The sequence below is a fragment of the Balaenoptera ricei genome, chromosome 4, assembly GCF_028023285.1.
Source record: "Balaenoptera ricei isolate mBalRic1 chromosome 4, mBalRic1.hap2, whole genome shotgun sequence".
NCBI classification, from domain to species: domain Eukaryota; kingdom Metazoa; phylum Chordata; class Mammalia; order Artiodactyla; family Balaenopteridae; genus Balaenoptera; species Balaenoptera ricei.
The window spans coordinates 64,427,572-64,452,431 of NC_082642.1; the positions used below are offsets into that span (position 1 = coordinate 64,427,572).

The window sequence follows — 24,860 nt, forward strand, 5'->3', positions numbered from 1 at the left end:
CATCTGCAAACCAGGAAAAGAATCAGCTGATACTTTTAGTTCACACTTCTAGCCTCCAGAATTGTGGGAAAATAAATTTCCTGTTGTTTAAGCCCCCCCAGTCTGTAGCATATTGTTATAGCAGCCTGAGCCGACTAATCCAGTATGATTATTTCAGGTAATATACTTAGCATTAGACAACACCACAGGCAGCACAGATAGGACACAATCAAGACATTGCACTTAGTGGATACAACTATGCCAGCTCTCACGGAAATGTTGCTCTATTAGGGAAACTAGGTAAACAGTCTGGATGCTGCACAATGCTTTAAGTTTTTTAGTATGGATTTACCTGATGCTATGGTGAGACAAAATGTAAGCAGTACTAAATTGTGACTAGAAAGGTCAGGGATGATGTCATGGAAGAAGAGAACTTGAGGAATGAATAGAAACTTGCTAAAGATGCGAAGGAAAAGGAGATTCCCAGGTAGGGAGACCAGTATGTGCAAAGAATGGAGGCTTGATAGAATATAGGAACTATAAATCAGACATGGTTGGTGTGGGAGAGAGTACAGTCAAAGATGATCCATTTTTTTGGCTTGAGCAACTGAACAGATGGTAATGCAATTTACTAAACAGGAAATGCGCAAGGAGGGGAACTTTGTAGGGAGAAGAGAGCAAGCATAGTACTAGAGATAGGAATGACTTCTTCAGTTATGATAGGCTGGGTTTCTCTCAAGGAAACATTTAGTACAGAATCTGATGCATAGTAGGTACTCAGTAACTGCTGAATCTGGGTTTCCTCTGTTCATGTTTATTTTCTTTGGCCTAAGAGGTTATTTTCTCCTTCAATTCATCATTTTTTAAAATGAAGGAGTATCAAAAAAGAAGCCACACTAGTTAATCACAACTATTTGTCCAACCAAACAGGAGGGAAATCAGCTACAGTTGAGGGCAAATATGACACGAGAACAATTTAAAAGAGCACACGCGAGTAGGTCAGATGCCTTTGTGCAAGTGCCTTTGTTGATCATGATTGGATTAGGTATTAACCATGGTAAGATTTTTTTTAGAAAACAAAATACTAAAGTCAAGAACTCAACTGTTCCTCCGTGGATAACAAGTTTGCCAAAATCACACCCCAAAAAAAGCTCTTTCTCTGGTTTTGTTCACAATACATCTAGAGCAGATAGTCTACACTCTCAAAAGCGAGAGACCATTAAAATGGCGAAGAAAACCACTGAATTGACCATCAACTGAATTCTTGAAGGAGAGAGAGGAAATGGGTGATCTTTAGCCAAAGAGTCATGAACTATTTGTAAAGTTATCTTGAATTCCAAGCAATAAAACAACTCAGTTTTGACATAATGAAAAGAATTACTTTACATTCCTCAAGGTAAGTATTTGCCCATGTATATATTGAAGACATTTTACTCCAAGGAGAAAAAAATTAATTATTTTTAAATTTCCTCTAAATATAGAACTATCCCCAGGTTCATCCCCGAATCCACAGGTATACTGTTTAATAAGGCACAGACTTGCATTTACCAACCCTGGAATTGCAAAATGATTTCATTATTAAGTCTTGGTTTATTCCAAGCCTTCTGGATAATCTCGAACAGTACTGCACTTGTTGTTTAACTCTAGAGATTTTGTAATAAAAGTTTAATGAGTTACTTATTAGTAGAATGTTTATAGCCATTATTTTAAGGTGAACAATAATGACGTAAAGTTTGTACGCATTTGGTTTAAAACGTATTCAACTCACATATCAGTTAATGCTACAGTGATTTGTTAACAATCTCTTATCAATGTACATGTCTAGAGGCAATGTAGCTAAACCACAACTTTACCAGAGCTGTGGCTAAGAACAAAACTAAGGAAGGATTTCTCATTTGTAATTATGTGAAATCCAGATCTTAACATTTAGCATTTCAGAATTTCAACAAGAATTGTTTTTATTATGCCATTTTGAGCAGATTTCATAAGGGGACACATATAAAGCAAAGGGACAAAAAATTGAAATTAAGTCCTGAAGGCACTGCATATTTATTTCTATTTAAAAAGCTAACCAGATATTCTATTAATGATCATAAATATTAAGAGAACATACCAAAATAAATCTATCCAATTTCCGTCTAACTGAAATACTGTGAAACCAAAGGTCAATCACATCTCCAAAAAACACTTTCTTGCCCATGTAGAAATTTCCTACAAGTTTTTCAGATATAGGTCAGATATTCCAGGAACTATGATGCTGTGATTTAACCACAAAAGTTTTTAAGGTATAAAAATAAATGGGAAATATATATATATATATATATACTGAATTTGTACAAAAATTATAAACTCAAAAGAATGACATAGTTACCTGTCCTTATTGAAACAAAATTTATTTAGATTTTGTAATCAGACCATAACTTCCCACTCTTACATATTTACAGATGGGTTCTATAAAAAGAATGACTGAAACTAGCAACTGATTTTCATATTGTTTTTTGCTGCCATTTTTATACATGAATTACTCATTAAATCAATTTGAATATAATCATCACAGGATTCAGCACAGTACACACATTCTGGAAGCATGTAGAATCAAAGCAGGGTTATCATAAGAGGGGTAAAATATATTAGAACACAGAGCAAAATAAACACGTAGAATGAAAGTAAAACCAAATTAACTCAAAGCCACAAAATGGAGAAGACAAATGTTTCCTCCAATCTTCCAAGCCCCCTTCCCAAAAAAGAAAAGATAAAATACAATGAACATGTCATATGACGACTTCTGTTTGCTTATGCCACATACCGTAGGGACGGCCACATTCAATGTTTCCAAATGCTAATTAAAAAACTATTTTTCTATCCTTTAGTATGTTTTCAAGATACTATCCTTTGATCATTCAAGGAACCAGTTGAGTTCCTTTCTATCATGCCATATCTTTAAGCAATACTTTGTCTCTATCAAGCAGTGAAACTGTAAGGGAGGTTCATCCTTAAAAATCTATTTGAAGACATTTTGCAACAAATGGAATTTGCTTATTTTATGGACATTTAAAAAAGTAATCTCTTCTTTACCATCTTAATATATATAAATGTGTTAACTCAAAATATATTCTTACCTCCCATCCATAACTGGGGTCTTTCAGGTTTGACCTCTGTTCTCCTACATAAGGCCCAAACTTTTCACCTGCTTCAATTTTCCTTTTGGTCCATATTCCAAGGCCTGCTCCAGGCATATTTGACTCTCGAAGTTCAAACTCAGCAGGAATGGGGATATCATCAGGGATGTAGATGGGGGCTTTGTAAGGAGAGCCCTCCTTCGGAGTGAATGCTTCGCTGGATGTAGCTGGAGAGCATGGCTCTTGAATATTGACGGAGAGAGTGCTGGCCACTCCATCTGCATCTGGCATTTCCTCCAAAGGAATTTCAGGGTAGCTGCCATACACACACTCATTACCTGTGAGTAAATAAAAAGTTCATAAATTCCTACTAATATAGAAGAGACAGAATTCCACATCTCAATCTTCACCTTATAAAGCTGTTGCTTTTTAAAGACAAAATAGGAAAGACCAGTGTTAAAATATGCCTGCATTAAAATCTGTTATTCACAGATGAAGGAGGGGGGAGGGGTTATTGCCTCTTTGGTTTATCTGTGTTGAATCCATAAATCAAATGAGCTAATCTTTAACTGCCAGTTCTCTCATGGACCAGCTCAACCTATTATCCAGTTGGGAAACAATCAGCAATTTAAATATTATTATGAATAAAGTAGAGATAAGAAGTAAACATATGTGTACCTACAATCCTGCAAACCATCCCAAATTGGGAGCTAATAGCGTTACACAATGTCTTGGAAAGTTATATCATGCAATGATATCTTGGACTAAATTGTAGGAGAGTCATGAAAGATTCCAAAGGCTTCCATGTGCAACAAGGCTTAAATTTATATGGCAGGATTATTTATTGGAATATTAATTTATGTTTGTTCTTTACTTTTCCTTTCTCATTTCAAACATATCGTCAAGCCCTTGGTATTTCCTTGCCTCAGTAACTTACACAGCACAGAGAGTTAAAGTTACTTGATGCTAGTAATTCCTCTGGACATTTGTAAAAGCTAAAATCATTGAAGAAATTAGGTGAGTTTTCCAGAGGAAAAAAAGAGAAGACAGTGTCTTGGGATGCACCAAAAGGAGAGTGAATTTCCTCCAGACTGCGAAGTGGTAGAGATCAGAGGGCCTCTGCACAGAGCAGTGCCCTGGGGGAGGTGGCAAGACCATCTTCGAGGGAAGAGCAGGGTAGAGTAACTAGGAGTCTGGACACTCAACACTGGAGTTCTAAGGAATCCCCAGAGCAGCACAGCACCACACCTGTAGTAAATGATCACACTGTATCAGCCTTAAGATCTTTATGCAACTTGGGGGTGGGAGGAAGCATAAAGAATAATGACTGAGCTTGAATTTCCCACCAGTTGAAGGAGATTTCAGTTATCTTAAAGCAAATAAACATGTTTCCACTAGGATTATGGACTGAGAGCCATACCTAATTTGTTCAATTTGTAGACCTTCAAGGGGGGGGAACCAAGAAAAATGGGCTAAAATTACAAGAAGACAGATTTCAATCAGACCCATCCAAAGGTAAATGGATTACCTTAAGTTCCCCAGCACAGGGGCTCTAATATAGCCTAGATAGCCATGAATTAATGATGATATGGAGAAACTGTAGCGTTAGGTTGATGAACTAGATGACCCTTAAGATCCTACCAACCCTACAGTTCTATGAATTATTAAAATCTTCCAAGGTAGTTTATTGAGCTAGAGGGTAGAAAACTTGAGTTCTATCCCCAATTCCTTCTCTGATTCTCTATGAAAATTAATTAACTATAAAACCTATTAACAATTGTCCATCAAGTACTGACTTCTCTTAAAGTTTTGTGAAGTGCAAAGTGATTGTACATGCAAAAGTATCTTTCTAATGAGGTGCTTGGTTCTTGATTCAAACAATGAGATAATGCCATTTAAACCAAGCACAGAACCAAATCAGGACCCAAACTTATTCCTATGAGACATTTGATCTCAACATAACAAGCTCATTAACATTCAAGTTCAGCATATACAAAAGCTTGCACATTATCATCTACTCTCAAATCGAGTCTCCTGCCCACTTCCCCATTTCCATTAAAAATAATATTTCCCCCAATTATCCATGTTCAAGGTTCTAAAATAACATAGATATTTTCTCTCCTTCATCCTCAGTCTATTCAGTCATTAAATGCTGTCCATTCTTCTTGCAAGATTTGTACCTTCATCCCATTCTTTCAATCCATGTTTTCATTCCTGAATTTTCTAACAGTCCTCTAACTGGATCTTCAGACCGCAAACCTCTTTCCAGTATCCCTCAACACTGAGCCTGTACAATGCTGCTGAATTTATTTTCCTGGCATATCAACTTTCCTGTGCAATAGCCTTTAATAATTCCTAATGTCCACAAGTAAAACCTAGAGTTCTTAGGCTTGGAATAGAATCTCTTTCATTTTGAAAGCAATCTTCTTTCTCTCTTAATCTCAACACTCCTCAGTAGGAGCCCCCAGGCCAGAATAAGCTTATCCCTGACTTCTGAGCTCAGTGGTTCTTCCTGCCAGGCTACCCTATCTCAGTCCCTTTGCCCATCCAACTTTTAGTCATTCTCTATGTCAACTCCCAACTTATCTCCTTGCCATCCCATTTAGCATAAGTATCTCCCTTCTTTGAATTCTCACATAATTTCCTCCCTCAATCTGATGATCAAATAATTCTGCCTATTGCTACCTAGAGTTTAATATGAATAATTCTTTTATTCCAAACTAGGAAATAGACCCTTAAAGGGAAAACTCAAAACTCACACTTCTTAGGAATTCTCCAAGTGATCCTCATAAAGGTGCTCAAAAAATACTTGTTACATAGATAATTAACCTAACATATAATTTTATTGAACTACTAAACCAAACCAATATTTTTCTACCAAATATAGGAAATTATTTTGATCCTGAAAAGCATCTTTAAACTCATAGAAATGGAACACTATAGATTACAAACTTTTTTCCAAGCCCAATGTCAAAAGAAACTATTTCAATAATGCCCCAAAGAAATACTATCAGAGAAATATACTTCAGGGTCCAAACACCTTTGATAAAGTCTGTCTAATTTTATTCTTCAGGGAGACTTTTCATTTCAACCTAAGAGCCAAAAGCTCACTGGCACTCTTGATATAGCTAAAAACATATAAAAAACCTCTCTAGAGTTGTAACATTTAACTACTGCAAATGCAGAGTTACTTTACAGATTCTTAAAGGGATTTATCACTCAATGTGAAGATTTTGGTTTTTTTGAGAAGTGCTAAAAATTGGAAGACATTGTGTAATCTATAGACTTATCCATTTAAGCAGCAGGAAACAAAAATGCTTCCAAATGAATAGAACTATTTCCTCCAGTAATTATCCATTAAAGGTCAGTAAAATCTCCCCTATTGCCTCAAAGGGTTAAATTAGTCATACTGTCAGTTCCATCAGAGTGATCTCAAATCTTAAAAAAGGATAGAGACAAAGCCATCTGGGCCCTCCCCCTGACATAGCTGACCCCATGCCTTTGAGTTACCCACAAACTTTCCCAATGCATAATTTCTAAACTAGTGAGTTTGGATTTTAATTCCTGTCGTGACAAAATTCACGTGTGCCCAGGCTGCTGCACAGAAGAATTTGAATTTAAAACCTGAATGCGATTCTGCTTACAATAGCAAAAAAAATCCAATTAAACCGAAAGAACAACTTATATAGGTCAAGCAAATCCAGGAGAAAGACTTACGGTCCTATTCATCCACATGCAGGCGTTAAATGTATACGCAAACTCAGGCAATTTGTTTTCAAGCCACTGTTAATCTAGTATCATCTGAATTAAATATAAAAAGGGCTGTGGTAACAAAAAATGGAAATATAAAACTGCTGAGTTTTACGTATCAAAACATGCAACAATATTTCAATGTAATCTAGCATTATGAAATTTTCAACAGCAAATGCAGTTTATCATACTGCATTGAATATTTGCATAAACCAAAGTAAACTACTGTCTCCATGTACATTACTCAAGAACTATCCAAAAAGCTGCTAAAACATTTCATCTAAATGACAAACTACCTCAATTCTCGTATCTCCATTAAATCTCTGTTATTGAGGAAAAATTGGTAGATCTTTTCCCTGAGCTATAACTACAGTTAATTAAAGCATTGCTCAGATACCATATTGACAGATTGGGCACATTTACAACAGGTAAGTAGCAGGTAAGAAGTGCTATATACATCAGTGCTCCCATAAAGATAAATAACCCTTGTAACTTCTTGGATCTGAACCACCTGCTACTGGAATTGCTTCTTGCATCCTTTAGGTGTGTCATTAACTGAATGAGGACAGAAGGACAAGCTTATTGTTCAGTTTGAGGCAAATGACTTGGGAAATGCTCTTGGAAATCAAACTCTTCAATTCAACTTTTAGGTGTTCTGATATCCCTGGAAGCCAAGAAAGTGGCCACACTTGTATTAGATTATATTTATTTCTATGACTCTGAATAACTACCATAAGGTTTCCACTTGAAGAGATGCATTTTGAAAACATATCAGAATCTGCAAAGAGGAAATTGCAGAAATAATACTGATAATAATAACTTCTACAGATGTATCTATGTTTTCTCACAATCCAATGAGAAACCTATGGTGAGAAGAATAACCTTCCATTTTGCAAATGTGTAACCTGATACTCAAGGACGCTAATTGGTATATACAAAGTCAGCTGAGACTAGAACCCAAGTGTTTAAATCCACTCCGTTTAACTCTTAGGCAACTTGCTTTCTTTCTTTAAAGATATGTTTTAAAGTTTGTTTTCTCAAAATTGTGGCCCTACCATGTGAATAGTTTATTTTTTCACCTTTTCACTTGATATATGAACTCTTCCTTATGGTTTTAAAAATATTAAATTATATTTAATTGCTGCATAATATTCCATAATATAAATCCATAATAAGTGAACTATTTGCATAGTATTTATTTATGTTGCTTCTAATTTTCTGATACCATAAATACCACTGAAATGAACGTTCTTTCACATAAATATTTATTTTCATCTATTTTAATTTCCCTAGGTTAGATTCCTGTAAGAAAGCTTAGTGAGTATTGACAGATTGCTTATCAGAGGTATATACAGATTTATACTTCTAGCAACCATACTGGCATTTATTATTATGTCTTGTTTTTAAGTTTTATTAATACAATGGAAAAGACTGTATATCTATTGTTGCTTTAATTCACATCTCAATGATTACTAAGACTAAATATTTTTGTTATTCCTATTTCTCCTTTTGCAAGTTATTCATTGTTTCTATGCAGCTTTAATTGGGCTTTTATTGGTCTGTCTTATTAATCATAAAGAAATGAGCCCTTTGATATAGTTTTTGCTACTATCCCCAGTAGATCATTTATCATTTGTTTTTTTTAATGGGGTTTTTGTTGTACAAAATTTTTAACTTGTATGGAATGAAGTCTATTTTTCCTTTGTGATTTTTACATTTTTCTTAGAAAGTCCTTACCCATCCTAAGGGAAAAAAAAAGATTCTCTTGTATTTTCTTTGAGCTTCATAGTTGCTTTTCTACCAACCTTGGATTACCAATGATTTACTGCTGAGTGAAAAGCAGAGAAAAATGATTTCATTTATTTGAGCTCCTGTGAACGGCAGGCTAGGAAAAAAAATGCCATTTCACTCATAATTCTTTGGTTCTTATTTGCAAGGCTGGCCTAAAATGCCTTCTCTTTTTGTGGGTTTTACATAACTCACCATTTGTTTAACTTGGCCCCTCTGCCTAGTTTAACTGCAAATCTTCTGGGCAGATGCCATTCAAAATCCTGAGTTTCACCATTAATAGCATTCCGTACCCGTCATATAATACTTATCACTCAGCATTATCATTAGTGATACTAACATAAATAATTTTCCTCTCTACTCTTCTTCACATGATAGAAAATATTTAGCAACTGAATAGAGTTTAATATTAACATTAAAAGCATATATATGTAGTTTGACTCTAAGACAAATTTCCTTAGACATTAAACAAGAAATCTGTTCTATATACTCAGCTGTACACACATACGCATATAATAGACACATCCATGTGCATTTGTAGTGTGCTTGTGTGCTCACTAATCTTAAAAATAGGCTGAGACAGAAACATGGTTTGAAATCTCAGGCAGACTGGTTGAGATCAAAACTACATGAAACAACTGCCAGGAGGAGACCAGCAAGGGAATTGAACAGATTAGGTAACTCAGAAATTTAGACATTTCCCCCCATTATGTTCCTCATTGCAGTTTTGTAATAAAAACATGAGCAAACTTCAAAGGAAGCTCTGTAGTAAAGGTTAATTGCTACTAAAGAAGAGGGTGGGCCCGAGCGCCAGTACTTTGTGCCCAACTTGAGAGCAGACAGGAAGGATTACACGTGGCTGAGAGCTGCGGATGCGTGCCCAGCTCCTAGAGCAGAGCAGGCGCTGCCAAACCTCAAGCCCCACCGGGGACCTCCTGGTAGGACGTGAGCGCATGAACGCGAATCCAAGAGTTGGTGCCTGCTAACGGTAGGGCAGGGCGCGGCGGGGCGGGGCGGGGCGGGGAGGGAGGGGGAAGACATCAATTTCCTTCCAAAAGTCAAACCGGACATGCTCTTCTTCCCTTGTTAGGAGAATTCCAGAGCGTTGACCGAGGCCTGTTGCCGAGAAAGCAGAGGAGCCAGCTCTTCTGCGCCAGCAACGCAACCAATCAACGCGCGCTGGGCTTGGGGAAAGGGTGGAGCCCAAGTCATGCCCGATGCACAAACAGGGCAAAGAAGGAGGCTCTGAACTGGCCAGCAGAATAGTGTGTGAGAATGGCCCCAGATAATGAAATTTAAGATCCCAACGAAAGGAAGAAAGGAAACTAGTAAAAGTAAGAAAAACGAATTTCCAGAAAACTGACTTAAACTAGCTTTGAAGGACCGTAGAAAGGGTCCAGAGGCACAAGCTGAGAGAATAGAGGCATCTGATAGAATGGAAGCTGCTGATGGACATGGTCTTCAGACTGAGCTGCCTCCAGCAGAGAGGGGTGAGAAGAAAGTAGACCTCATGGAATCTGCTGACACTGGATTGCACCTGTAGAATCCATGTCTCAGGAGGCCATTATTTTTGTGAAATAACGTATCAACATGGTTTGGCACATGGAATTTTTTCAGTGACCTTCTAAGCTTCCTTGCACCTCTAGTATTTGCTACTTCCTTGTACCAGAGTATTTCATTTCTTCCTTATGGAACTTTTTCCCCCAGGGTTTCCTAAAAATATTCTGTTTATGGGCTGTCAAAAAGACCCTAAAATTATGAAAGAGTGTTGGGAGGCAAGCAAGGAAGATGGCAAAAAATACCACAAGAGTTGAAAGTAAAGGACCAAATCAGTGAACAAACATTTATGTTTCTCTTGGGATTGTGGCATATCCCTTGCTTGTCCTGGGGTTTTAAATTTAGTTAAGAGTTTCTCCACTCTCCTAGGAATTTCACAGACATTTCCCTAAAGAAGTATGGTTTGTGAATTAAACTGGTAGCTTCTAAGCTCTTACGAAATGGGTTTGGCCACTTCCAAAAGTTCCTCATCAGAGATGGAATTAAGCTTTTTAAAACTGGTTATGGAAAGAAATTGCCAGAAAATTCATAGTTGAGGTACCAGTAAAGCCCTTTGGTATCTACTTACAGAATCTAAAACAGCTAAAATAAAGACATTAAAGCTCCGTGAGCGCTACTCCAAGGAAAAACATGACCTGGTTAATGTTTGGCTTATTCTGTCGTTAAGGGAGACCCGATCACCAATACCCACTGGAATGACCAGGTAAGAACAGACTTATCACATATCACATACTGTTTCTTTTACATTATAACTATGTGCCTCCACTCTCTTTTAGCAAGACAAATTTTTAAGAGACTTTTGGCAACCTTTGACCTGATGGCTTTTCTCATAAGCTTTTTATATCCCCAAAGTGATTTTCCTTCAGATTCATTTAGAGTAAAATAGAAATGCCCTGAAATTATGTTGCAGCAGACTGGGTGGTTACTCTCAGGCAGTCTGAAATGACCAGAGTACAGCCTTTCAGTATTCAAGCCATATCTACAGTAATTATTTGCCAGCGTATCTAAAAGAAGGCAGGCATTTCCTGTTGCACACAAATGGGACACTCTTATCTAAATTACTGTTTAAACAGGTATTTAAGAAAAGACTATCACAGGCAGGAATTTACTGATGACGGAACACATTAGTTTAGGGCTGGACACATTAGTTGAGGACTAACCATTGTCAGGAAAGGAAGCATATCAGCATCAGGAAGGTATAGGGAATATTTTATAACTCCCATATGGGTCAAGTTGGGGGATTGTAAACTATGCCGTTTGCACTCAGGAAAAGCAGGAGTGGCACAAGCCCTGACGTGGAGGTCCGGATTCTGCAATAAGTCTCCACTGCCCGGGGTAACCTTGAGAGTCAGAGCTTGAGACTCATAGCTTTTTGGGGTCCCTGTTTCCTTATCCATAAAATAAGTACATTGGACAAGTTCAGCCCCAGGTCCATTCCACTCAAGCAATCTCAGTTCTACATAATGAAAACCAAAGGATGGTCAAAGTTTGGTGTACCAGAAGCTTATAAAATATATTTCCTGGAAAGACACTTTGAGAATTGGTTTGGTCTCTCCCAACATGTAACCTAGGAGAGACTGTACTCTGGCTGCCCAACTTTGTTCTAACCAGTGAAACTGGAATTTATTCCCAGTAGAGGCTTATAAAACTGGGCTGTTATTCTCACATTAAGTAGACTGCCCTCTGGTGAGGACTGTGGTTTACGTGTGGGCAGAATGTGTGGTTTACTACCTCTAATTTGTTTATGTTGTTGATGGTGGTTTCAGAAGAAAGCTGCAGCCCTTCACATGCTACAGAGTGACCTGATTTGCTTCCTTTAAAAAAAAAAAAGTGTTTAAAGGTGGGGAGGAGAGCATGAGGGTGCATTAATGTGCCATTGCTAACAGAGGAGCCACTGGGATCCCTTTGACCACAGAGCTGCTTCATCCAGCTCTGCATGTGAAATGAGAGCCCCAACTTGTTTATTATAATTACCTAAGTGTGGCTTGGTGGCTTTTGGCAGAGATCCTTCCTGCCTCCAAAGGAGAGACCAAAACTCAGGAGCTACAAGTTAAAGGAAGGAGCAGGGAGTGTATTTTGTAACAAGGAGACTGAATTCTAACGTAAACTAGGTAAAAATATTCAGAACAACCCTCAAAGATGAAGATCAAAAAGTAAATGAGATTGCCCTCCACTTCCTACCATATAATAAACAAAGATAGGTGTGCAGGAGAACTGAATAAACAGTGTAAATATAAGTTCAAGTTCATTGTCACAGCTAACTTGATGCAGACCCTTCCCTGTTGCTACAAAACAGAAGAGCTTTCTTATAGCCAGGAGTCCTACATAAAGAAAAGAAAATAATTATGCATGTCTGGCAGAAGAGGGAGTTGTAGCAATGGCTTGCCGATAAAAAGGAATGTGAACAAGCCATAGAACGCTAACCTAACCACACTCTGAGTTTGATAAGGAGCAGAGAGTGCCCGAAAGAATGAAATTGTGTTAGTCTCAAAATTAGGTTTTATTTGAAAATGAACAATGGTCCTTGTTCTCACAAGGCTTGGTAACAAGAACAACAACTTATGATCTTAAAGTGATTCTGTGGGGAAATTCCTTGATTTGGCTGATTTCAGCTTGGACTCTCGCCCCATTGCAAATACAGTATCTTCCGTGTAAAATAAATTTAGATGGTTCCAAGGAGTGCAATTTTCTGCCCCTATTTCAAACTCTAAAGGCCCCCATATGGAGTTTCCCAATGTTACATCATATTAAACGTAAAATCATTCAAAACCATGGGGATGGATGGAGTGTCACTGAAAAACATAAAGAAAGGGTTTTTTATAATTTGAGAAAACATTATACACTTTGATAAAAAATGTTTTCAGGAAAAATATGAACAGATGTAGCATGTATATGTGTATACATACACTAAATAGCACTTATGATTTGAGAAGGGGTAATTTCAACATTGCTAAGTGGTAACACAAGCTAGGTATTTAAGGGAATGATATAATATGACAACTTCATAGACTACCAAACTATGTATGGTCTCTGGAAATTGTCATTATCAACATGTACAATAACTAGTAGCATTAGGTGGTCTGTACAGTATCCTTCAAGTCTAATTGAGTCACACAGTCTAAGACACTTGATGGGCACCAGGCACTGCCTCCTAATGAGAACTGACTTTTAAAGAAAGGCATTCAGGACCTCTTCTATATAAATTACTATCGTTTGCAGCAAGAGAGGATTATAAATGTTTGCTGGCAAAAACTAAATTTATTTACAAACTGGGTCTAATTTACTCATGGCTCCAGTACAATCGGCTTTTGTCGAAATATTTATGTTATCTGTACTTTTGCCTCACTAAACTCTACCACAATCATAAACACTGTTGAAAAATTATTTGCAGTTAGCAGGATTTAAACTACCCATTATATCACCAGCTAGTGCCAGTAAACTTTTGCACTGGTTGATAATGTTTCCTCTGTGGAATAAATATACATTTGGCTGTCAAAATCTTTGGTGGGCTCCATACTATCAAAGGTAAGTATTAAACAGATGTCCCAGACTTCACCAGTTTTGTGTGACTGCTTCAATCACACATTCCAATTGAAATTTTGTGGGTAGATAGACTACAAAAGTGCCCAGATTTCAATTCTTTTCTAGCATTAGGAGAGGAATGAGATGATTGAAGTGTTGGGATGATACTCTTTGCCCAAGATGCTACTTCTCAGACTTAGTCATTTACCCACCCCAAAACATTGATTTGGTACCATGCTGTGCCTGGACCTGTGAAAGTTGCTATGGCTAGGTATAGAGTTGAATAAAATCAACCTTCTGCCCTCAAGAAACTTAGAGTTGAGTAGCGAAGACAGAGATGGTAACAGGTATATGACTATGCAATAAAATAAGATCTAAAATGAGGTTAGGAAGAGTGATGGCTGTTAAGAGTTGAACATAAGTAACTGCAATTGGGCATGCCAATCTACAGAATTAGGTGAAATGGGTAAAGGGGGTCAAAAGGTGCAAACTTCCAGTTAAAAAATAAATAAGTCATGGTGACGTAATGTACAGCATGGTGACTATAGTGAATAATACTGTATTGCATATTTGAAAGTTGCTAAGAGAGTAGATCTTAAAAGTTCTCATTACAAAAAGAATTTGTAATTATGTATGGTGACAATGTTAACTAGACTTACTGTAGCAATTACTTTGCAATATATACAAATATCAAATTAGTACACCTGAAACTAATATAATGTTATATGTCAATTTTACCTCAATAAAAAATGGAAAAAAACAAGAATAAATCTCTTCTTTCAATTCTTGGTGGAAATGCAGTTGTCATTCACATTTATTTCTTAGAATCACCACGTTCTTCACAGTAACATAAGGATCAAATAAGGGATGATTGGGACTTCCCCAGTGGCACAGTGGTAAAGAATCCGCCTTCCAATACAAGGGACGTGGGTTTGATCCCTGGTTGGGGAACTAAGATCCCACATGCCGTGGGGCAACTAAACTCGCGCGCCTCAACTAGGGAGCCCGTGTGCCGCAAACTACAGAGCCCACGTGCCCTGGAGCCCGGGCGCCACAACTCGAGAGAGAAAATCCACACGTCACAACTAGAGAGAAGCCCGCACACCACAACCAGAAATCCCGCATGCCTCAACGAAGATTCCGTGTGCTGCAACTGAGACCCAATGCAGCCCAAAAATAAATAAGTAAATAAAAATTTTTTAAAAATTTCTTTAGTTGCATCAACTTAAAAAAAAGGGGGATGATTTACTCTCATGGCTTCTAAATAACTAAAAATGATGAAACGAACAGGTTCTAAAACAGCATTGCCCACATTTCTATTACAAAATAAGCCAAGAAGAAAACTACATGGAGAAGTGGATGGTTTCCCTGTCACATAACTAGTAAAAATGTATTTCTGCGTGGTCTACTTCACTGCAAAAAAGACTAAAAGTTCTCCTGTGAACCAGGTGGGACTGCTGGGATGCCAGTGAAACTCCCACCAGCCTATAAATGGCCCAACCACAGCATTTACCTTCCAGTTTGAATGGAAAGTTGTGCTAAACAGACCAGAGGTAGTTCTGCTTGACCTCAGAACAGTGCTGTATTCAGAGGGAAGACCAGCCAGATCACCCTGGAGTCTCCAATTTAAAGCAACAGTTGTCAGAGAAAACGGCAGCACTGCTATTTTCTGGTGTCCCACACTACTCAATAGATGATGGTCCTTTCCCAAATAATATCCACATATGCCTATGATGGTCAAAGAAACTTAACTAAAAGCAAAAGTAGCAAAATAAATTTGAGAGCTGTATTTATGTGGTGGAAAAAAATCTCAAAAAAGAATCTATTCATCAAGGTGCTTTGCGAAAGAGGAATACCCAAAACCTAATATTTGTAACTTCATATTTCGTAGTATATACATAAAATATTGTGTTGCCTACTTATATCAACATTATCTAAAATGACTCTTACTTCGATCCAGGTATTATTCTCCAGAATAAGCAAAATCTCAGTGATTTTGTTTTATGCTTTTGCTGATCATTTTATGGATTCATTCCAATAAATCTTCTCTAACAAACTGCTTTTTAAATAGGTTATAGCTGTTAAGTATAGCTAAGTTAATAGTTGAGCTGTTAAATATAGTTAAGTTAAAATCTTTTGGCATCATGTTGCTTAACTGATGAAATAATTGATTGAAATATCCATTTTTCATAGCATTGTAGAATCTCAGAGCTAAAGAAGCTAGAAAATTATCAGTGTACTCATCTAAACATGTAAGATGCTTGTTGATTCAAATATATTGTTCATCAGTCCATGTAAACGTATATAAACTATGACTGCTTGAGAGGAAAAATTGGAAATATTATAATTCTATCGAAAGTATATAACGTTAAGAAAATCCTCTGGGGGCAGGAGAGATTCCTAAAGCATACGAAATAATTATGCAATAACTTAACAAGCCTCGTGCTGTTTTTATTTCTGTTGTTTTTGTTGGTCTCCCTGTTGTATTACTCTATCTACTTCACTCAACTTTTTAATACTCATCACCACTATTAAATCTTAGCAACTATGATCCAACACATGCCACAGACCATTAATTATTTAGTCAACAAGACTTTTATATGCAAAGCACCATGGGGGGGGGGGAGGGTCACCAAAAAAGAATAAAGTGAAATTGCTGATTTCAAAGAACTTATAATCTAGTCAGGGAGATAAGACAAATGCCCAGGAAGAATTAACTTGTATAATACAAAGCTGCAATGAATAGAGTCAAGTGAATGGTATAGAAAACAAGAACTAAAATAATAAACACTAAAAGTGATTTCCTCTTTTTTAAGAGAAAACTGAAGTGGAAGATGGCTAAAAATTCTACCTGTGATAAAGACAGATAATTGAGAGAATTGTGAAACAAAAAGTTATAGACTGTGGTTGAGCCTTGGAGAGGTAATGACTTTTAATTGGATTGAGTTTATCATATTCGCAGAGGTACAGCAGACACAGAAGAAAGGATTAGAGTGATTTCCACTTTCCATTATTTGGCATAATGAGAAAACAGAGGGTGGTCCTCATCTCTCATACATATTATGAGCCATAGGAGATGCTTAGCATGTCAGTTTTTGGTAGCATTGAGCTTTCCTAAATAAACACATTTATTTGGACATAGTTAAGTCAAAAGAAGTCACCTGGCAAAAAAAGGTTACAGGTCATTAATTTGAATAGTGCAAAGGATTTATGAATTTTTAAATTAACCCTCCTAAATCTCTACACCATTTCGAACAGTAGGGTATATCTGCATTTTCCTTCAAAGTTTAGCCAGCTTAAAAGGGTCAAACGAAAATACCTGGCTAAAGAAAAACCAGCTGAGCAGACTTTCTTTCTTCTAGGTGGAAAAGGGGTGCATTATAAATTCTTTCCAAAACAGCATTATTTACATCAAGTCAAAACACATACAAAAAACAAACAAACAAAAAACTTGTGTAAATATGTGGTGAGTCATAAAAGGATCAGGCAATTTGCCCACCCCAAATTCAAGTGAGCCCAAGTAGGAAAGTTTATGAAAGCACACCTCCACCAAAATTCTTCCGTACTATAAGGTGATGAGAGCAGGGAGCATGGTGCCTAATTTACTGTAGAAATCCCCCCACCAAAGTTTCTAGGTCATGATAATAATTTAATGTGTAGTTGATGACTCAAAAATGTCAGACAAAGCAAACCAGTTGTGCTAGAAGTAGTGAGTGGTATCTTTTTCTTTGTCTAATTTGAGAAAGTCTAACAGATATGTGCAAAAGGCATCACACAAATTGTGCCTGCAGTCTGTTTAAGGATACAGTAAAAGCGTCCCACTGAAGGAAGGGAAAATGCATGCTGAATCTACACATGCTTCTGTACACACACACACACATACACATACACACACACACACACACACACACACACTCCAAATGCTCAAAATCCTAATAGATGAATTTAACCAAATGGAATCAATTCAGCATTTGTACCGTGTCCTCACATTGCAGCCTCTTCAAATACATTTGTTAGAAGAAGAGTAAAAATAGACAAACAAAAAATCCCTATATGGGTAAACCATATATTTATCCTTTCCTCAAGATTTTTACTGAGTCCTCCTGGAAGGAAGATTGGTAAACCAATATCAAATATTGCCAACTAAATTTGATTCTCCAGCGTTTATTGCAACACCTGCTATGAACCAGCTGTACTTTGTAGGTTGTAGAATGTAAGCTTCACGAGGGTAGGGACCCTGTCTGCTTTGTTCACCGATGCGTCTGCAGCACCAGACACTATGGCACTATGGTAAATGGTCAATAAATACTTAAAAGAATGAATAAATATAGGAATAGATAAATACAGAAATGAGCTTTCAAGGAGTTCAGAGACAAGGGCAGCTATCCCAAACCAGACTATGCATCCAAATTTCACTTGGAGCTTATTTTTTAAAGTACAAACTTTATGGCATTTCTAGATCTAGCAATAAAGAAGCCTTGTTCATATGATAGAATCATTCTTCATAACATCTCCAGCTTCCTAGTATATAGCCTCAACCCACAATATCACAAGTAAATTCAGATAAACTGTAAACCACAGCCCCAAGCCAATTCCTGTTTAAACCAGAAGACCACATGGGATTCAAGTCCACCTAACTAGTTATGTGGCCTTGGGAAAGTCTCTCAATCTAGTTGAACCTCAGTTTATTTATCCATATCTGACATTTGCTCAGTATGGTAGCCACTAGACACATGTGGCAAGTGAGCATTTGAAATGTGGCTACTCCAAATCAATAGGAGCTGTAAGTTAAAATTATACACCAGGTTTTTAAAACTTGGTACAAAAATTGTAAAATATCTAGTTGATGGTTTTTGTATATTGATTACATACTGAAATGATACAATTTGGGATACAGTGGGTTAAGTAAGATATACTAGTAAGATTAAGTCTCCCTGTTTCTTTTTACCTGTTTTAATGGAGCTACCAGATATTTTTTAATTAATATGTGGTTCTCATTTATATTTCTATTAGACAACACTGGTTTTTAAAATACTTGTGACACAAAATTACAGTAAAAATCAGAAGAAATAATTCATTTGAGCATCTTTTGTATACTTTAGAGGAAACTGTGAATGCCAAAAGTCAATATCATTATTATTAGGAAAGATTCTCTCGTCTCTAGGTCTTAAGTGACAGTTCTTAAAGGTCAGTGTCTTTCAGATCTACCTGCATTCAGATAACAAAAGGTAATGAAATGGTTCATGAACGATTCATTCTCTACCACTCCCCTAGCAATAATCTCTCAATAAACACTTGTTGAAACCAAATGTAAAGAAAGATCAATGTGGTCATTGACATGGTACAAAAAGATGAGTTCTCCTGCCAAGAGCTGTGTGATGATGCAGGAAATAGCCTGGACTGAGTATGGTTAGAGGAGGCATTATTGGCCAATGAGCAATAAGCAATATTTGATAATGGGAAATGATAAACTTTTCCCATGATTTTAGCCCAAAATGCACAGAAGAAAAAGTCATGGGATTAATTTATCTCTTCTCCTATCTCTTGGGTAGGGCAGTTCAATTCCTCCCACAAATATCCCATTTCAACACTTCAAAAAGAACATGTGCCTTGAAAGATAAAAGAATACAATAAAAGAACACGAAGAACTTTCTTGCTGTCCTTTCATTACTATGGTGTAATTGGTGAACATCCCAAGACTTTTAAGAAGTTCAGTAGTAGGAAGATGGGCAAACCCACCCAGAGTTCTCTCAAAGTTCTATTATGCGAAAGTGAGGAGTAGCCAGGGTTCCTTTGGGGTAGAAAATTAAATTGTCATATGCAGCTTATTCTGTACTCTTACTAGATCATGACTCTAGACATTTATGAATATTAATTGACATATTTACTGCAATGTAAGGCAGTTGCTAACCTAACATTCCAGCCTTTGTTCCAAACCTTATATAATTTTCTTCCAGGCTGTTGATTTTGGAGTGGCTGTGTAAGCCTGGTGAACTGCTAGCAAAGAGTGATCAATCAACACGTTGAAAGCTTCTGGTTCATCCCAATACCTGGGAGCTACTTTGATAAACAGCATTCTTGGAACTCTGTAAAATGTATGTGTGGGAACATGGCAGGTTATTGTTCTTATTTTTTATTTATATTTAAACAAAATATTCTGTTTACAACAAATCCCCACTTGCTCTAAGATTATTCTGTCCTGAACTCAATTCACTAAAGCTCTGTGTGCACTTACATCAATATTTTCTTTATAGATTTAATGATGGCCTCCAATTTATCCACATTTGGGGGCACATTAATAATAATAAAAATATAAAAATTCCCTACAACCCATCTTAAGACCTGGATAAAGGGATTGAAGAACATATAATACAATTGCTTTCCTGGATGCCTATATGGTGCTAAAGGTGCATCATTCTCCCAAGAAAGTTTTATCCTGGGTCAAGATTGACACTCATTTTAGAAAGACTTCGGAGGGTTAGAGCTCATCAATTTTCTTCTCAAAAATTGGTCACAGCTTTCTGGAGACCTCAGAAAATTCTTTCGTGATTGGTCATAACCAATTTGCCCATCTTATGCCTTTAATGCATCTTATAATCTAGCCACAATAATCTATTTCACGTTCATGAGTATAGAGTTTGGTTTCTCTGTGTTGTTTTCCTTGACAACCTTCTGTTCTCGAATGTCCTTTCCTCATTCTACATCACACTGCTCCCTAGTGAAGCCTACTCCTGTTCTGAGAGCGAGGGATGGAGCAGTGAGCAAAACCAGCAATGCCCCTGATCTCAAGAAACTTACAGCCTGGTGGGTAGAGGGAGAAAGGAACCAACGCATAGCTGGACAATATGAGAGAGTCTTAGGTGCTGAGGAGAAAATTAAGCAGTTAGAAATGTGGTGGGTGACTACTTTAGATAGGGAGGGCCTCATAGAGGACGCAAAACACTCAAGATTTATACCTTGAAACTCTTTCAGATCCAGTTTAGATGTCATCTCATCTGCTAAGGGTTTCCAGTCTACATGTCCGCCACCTCCCCAACCAGAGTGAGCGCCTTCCTTTTTGTATCCCAGAGAATATAAAATGTACCTCAGAATGTATTCTTCTGTCAGTTACCCTGGTGCTATTATAGTTAGTTGTTTTCATGTCTATTTCCCCGTTTTGATTTTCAGCTACTTGAGGGCAAGGGCTATGTCTCAATTATCTTTATACCCTCCTCCAGTGCTGTGAATATAGTAGATGTTCAAATTCAAATTGAACCAACTTTAGAAAGTGCTAATTATGAGGACTTTCATTTTTAGAAGCTGTACTTTGTAGCTCACCCAGCTCTGCATCTTAAGCAGATTTTAAAGGAAGCTATTATCCACAAAAGTCATTGCCACTACTGGAAAAGAGGTATTTTTTAGAGGATTTCTAAACTATTAAGCATTCAGAATACTTGCTCAAGCAAGTGACAATTGCCAAGTGCTCTTGCAGAGGAGGTTAAAGTTTGGAAACAATGATCTTTTCCAAAAAATTTCATACAATTACCCCTTGATCCAAAAAGGGAATTCTCAAGCTTTCTGTTTGAAAATATCCCCCCTCAAATTGAGAATTCCCCAGTTGAAAAGAATCAGAAAGAGAGGCTTTTGGTTAATAAACTAGAGCACTGAGCTGAACTTTACACAACACAAGCTGGATTTCACAACAGCCAGTGAGAGTAAGCACAGAGTTTGAAAATTCTACCAGAAAGTTTTGGGTTTTGTTTCTGTGTTTTTTTAATAAACACTTGGCTCTTTTGTTCTGAGCTTAAAGACTGTGCTCGATAGAGTCCTCTATTCTTCGAGTGACACCTTCAAAAAAAATAAGTAAATTGCTCAAATACAAGAATTAATGAGACAAATTTTTAAATGCCCTTTTCTGAAGAATCCAAGTGTTCTCACTTATGGAATCTGATTCTGAAATTCCAATTTAATAAATAAGCTCCCAACCCCCTACCACAAAAAGGAATGTCTCCAAGTTTAGACTGAGGTAGGATAAATACACCACATTCTATTTCAAATACCAAGAACAAGGTAAGTATTTTCCCTGCTGCTTCCCTGCCCTGTAATTTGACATCCATTTTAATGATGCTTGCTTTATTGCTTGTCAGAAAAGTGAAATGGCCTGTCAATTTTATGGAGTTTCTCCTACCTTTTGGATGGTTATATTACATTTCGAAATAAGTGTATAGCTTGCCCATCCCCTCTTTTTTTATCCTAAATGGTGCATGTGTGGGTTTGGTACTTGGCTGCCAGTGGAATGAAGTCATAATTTCAGGAGTCCAGGAGAATAGATCAAAATCACGCCAACACTTTCATGGATGGGTATATGCTGCTAAATGGATGTTTACCTAGAAAAGTCATCATCTGGCATGCAGCATAGCGAATGCTCCTAAGCAGCTAACTCATGTATACTAAACAAATTTGGCTTGGCTGCTGTGAGAGCTGTCCTGTGGAAATTCTCAACATACATTTGTTTGATTGAGCCGTCATTCCCGGTTGATCTGCTGATGATCTGTGTCACTTTGTTTAAATGTCCTAATGTGGTTTTTTCTATATATACAGTGAAAAGCCAGTATGTTCCTGTGATGGATTAAATAGAGGTGAAATTTGAGAGTGACTCCTGTTTTTGATTCCTGTGTTCTCAGACAGGTGGGTCTGGAATGATCAAGACTGTCACATTCAAACACAGGGAAAAATATGGAGCCCTTTTGATTTAAAACACATTATTGTAAAGATATATTTGCTACTGTGTTCTCCCTGTACAAGAAGCTATTTAGGATTCCCCACCTAAACAAACACCATATGGGTTAATTCTCAGCATCCCTTTCAAATGTCCAGAAACCAAGGATACAAAACTCACTGCTGGGAAATGCAGTCTGAGAGAAGTGAGCAAGGCCCACTTCTGATGCACGGATTTGAGAAATCAAATGCAATGTCAGGTTAGAACCGAAGCTCCCGATCTCAAATATCCGAGTAATGGTTCGGATGGAAACCCAACACCACGGTGCCATGCAATGTCTGAGGCACTAATCAAGCGACTTTCCGTGGCTAAAGCACTTCCTCCTGCTAATCTTCCTAGCTAGGCTCTCAGCTTTAATAACCTATGGGATCTGCTGTTAAGTGTGGGGATCTGGGCCCCATCAGCACTGATGTCTCCACTCTGCCAAACCCCAGACAACACGTGATGCGCACACGGTCCCCCCAGCCAGCTCCCGTGGATGTGGTAGACCAAGGCCTGTCTTAAGCTGTGTCCCCCACCCCAAAAATATATTCCTGACCCAACCTGCTCTCATACCTGAGACCCTCCCTGCAATTAAGCATCAGTCCTTTGGGTTAAGGAGAGTCCTCCTGACTGTTGATAGTTTGTTTCTTTCAAGATGCATTTACAAATCTCCTATGGGCCACACAGACACTGAGTCTGCACTCTGGAAGCCCACATGACTGACCTCATTCCTGGCCTCAAAGAGCCACAGTCCAGGAGAGAAGGAAGCTGTGCAAATAAAATATAGTACCCATGATCAACAAACTATGTACAAGGTGCAGAAGAGAAAGGAATTCATTCGGAGGGTGAGAAAGGTTTGGAAATGCTGCCCAGGGATGGTGACACCTAAGAAGGGTGTGAAAGAATAAAGATAGTTTCAAAGGAGCTTCCCAGAGAAAAGGCAAGAGAAGAAAGACCATTCCAGGAAGAAGAAGGAGCATAGTTTAAAGTGTGCCCAGCTTAGTATGGGCATGAGACTAAAGGTTTCTCAGAATCACCTGATTTACAGTGGGAAAGGAGGTAGATAGAGAAGTGAAGGAAAAAGCAATGAGCAGCCAAAGAGTCGAAGACCTCTATGCCATGTTCTAGAGATCTGACCTTTCTCCTATTATGAATATGGTGCTAGTGGAGAGTCTCAGGGGGGAGAATGGAAAGATCGGAGCTGCGTTTTAGGATGATCACTCTCACTCAAAGAACAGGAGACATTTAAGAGGGATGACGTAGAAGGTAGCTGAACCAGTCAGGAGCTATTTCAAAAATCCATGAGAAAGACCACAAAGGCTTTTTTGTTTTTAAACACAAAGTCTGTTTTAAAATGACAGTGATAATGGAGGATGAAGAATAAGAGAGAGAGAGAGAGAGAGAGAGATTTGGGAAGTAAAATTGAGAGAATCTGGTGAAGGAGTGGGGAAGAAGGGCATAAAATAACCCTGATGAACCAATATACTACATCATGAGTTAGTTTGCCAGTGATCAGTAGAGTCTGCCACTCTGAGAGATGGCACACATATGGAAGATGAGAAGACAGAGGCTGGGATGCCAAACACGGGAGTAGGAGCCTTGGGCAGTCAGGATACAACAAGAGAACTCTGGGTACTTAGAGAGTGAAGTCACAGTAGAACCAAGGGGTTTTTCCCTTGATGGAAGATTCCATGAAGATCACAAGATCAGCACAGGGACAGGAGGAAAAAAATGTCATTCTTGCAGGTACAAATAGAGAAAATGCCAGGTAAGGCATTCAAAGTTATCTTCACTAGGTCCAGCAGACTCTTAAGGAATGTGGATACCATACCAGCCTCATTCCTTCAAATTAGTAACTATACTTTTAATGTTGATCACTCTTAAGTTCCTACACTTTAAGTTATTCAGTATATCCTGGTAATCCTAGCTCAGGTACTTGGCTTCACAAGGTGCTTGCCAGATATACAACCCCTTCCTTGCTCAATGTTGCTTGAGATGGAATTCCATGCGGAAAGCTCCAAAACAATTCCTTATCTCAATGGTTTTGACAGAAATTTATTAGGCAAATTCGACTTACATGTAATTTTGCACCCACATTTGAGGACTTTGAGAAAAAAAAATTGTTTAATGTCAATAAATCTAATTTATTAAGATAAATTTTAAAACGCGGTAAGTGAATATACAAAAAATCTTGCAAATCTACATTCTCCATCCATTGCCCTTCCCTTCTCGCCCTCTGCCCAGAACTCCAAAACTCCAAGCATATTGGAGGGGGGGGGGGTGGTCCTCAGTTCACATGTCTCTCAGCCCAGGTGCCTCCTTCCCCAGAAGTGGTTGATCTGTTTGATATTATTTACTTGCGTATTTTCTTAGTAAAAGAAAAGAGCAAAGGGAAAAGAGGGAGA

General features: G+C 37.7%; 1 protein-coding gene across 7 annotated transcripts in view; it reads right to left on the bottom strand.

Annotated features, from left to right (window-relative positions):
- Nucleotides 1–24,860, bottom strand: part of MECOM (MDS1 and EVI1 complex locus) — a 572,766-nt gene that overhangs the window by 282,687 nt on the left and 265,219 nt on the right. For all 7 annotated transcript variants that reach the window (XM_059920491.1, XM_059920488.1, XM_059920489.1 and 4 more), the window contains exon 2: nucleotides 3,099–3,436. In XM_059920491.1, coding sequence (XP_059776474.1) covers nucleotides 3,099–3,436 — 338 coding nt within the window. The remainder of the gene's footprint in view (nucleotides 1–3,098; nucleotides 3,437–24,860) is intronic.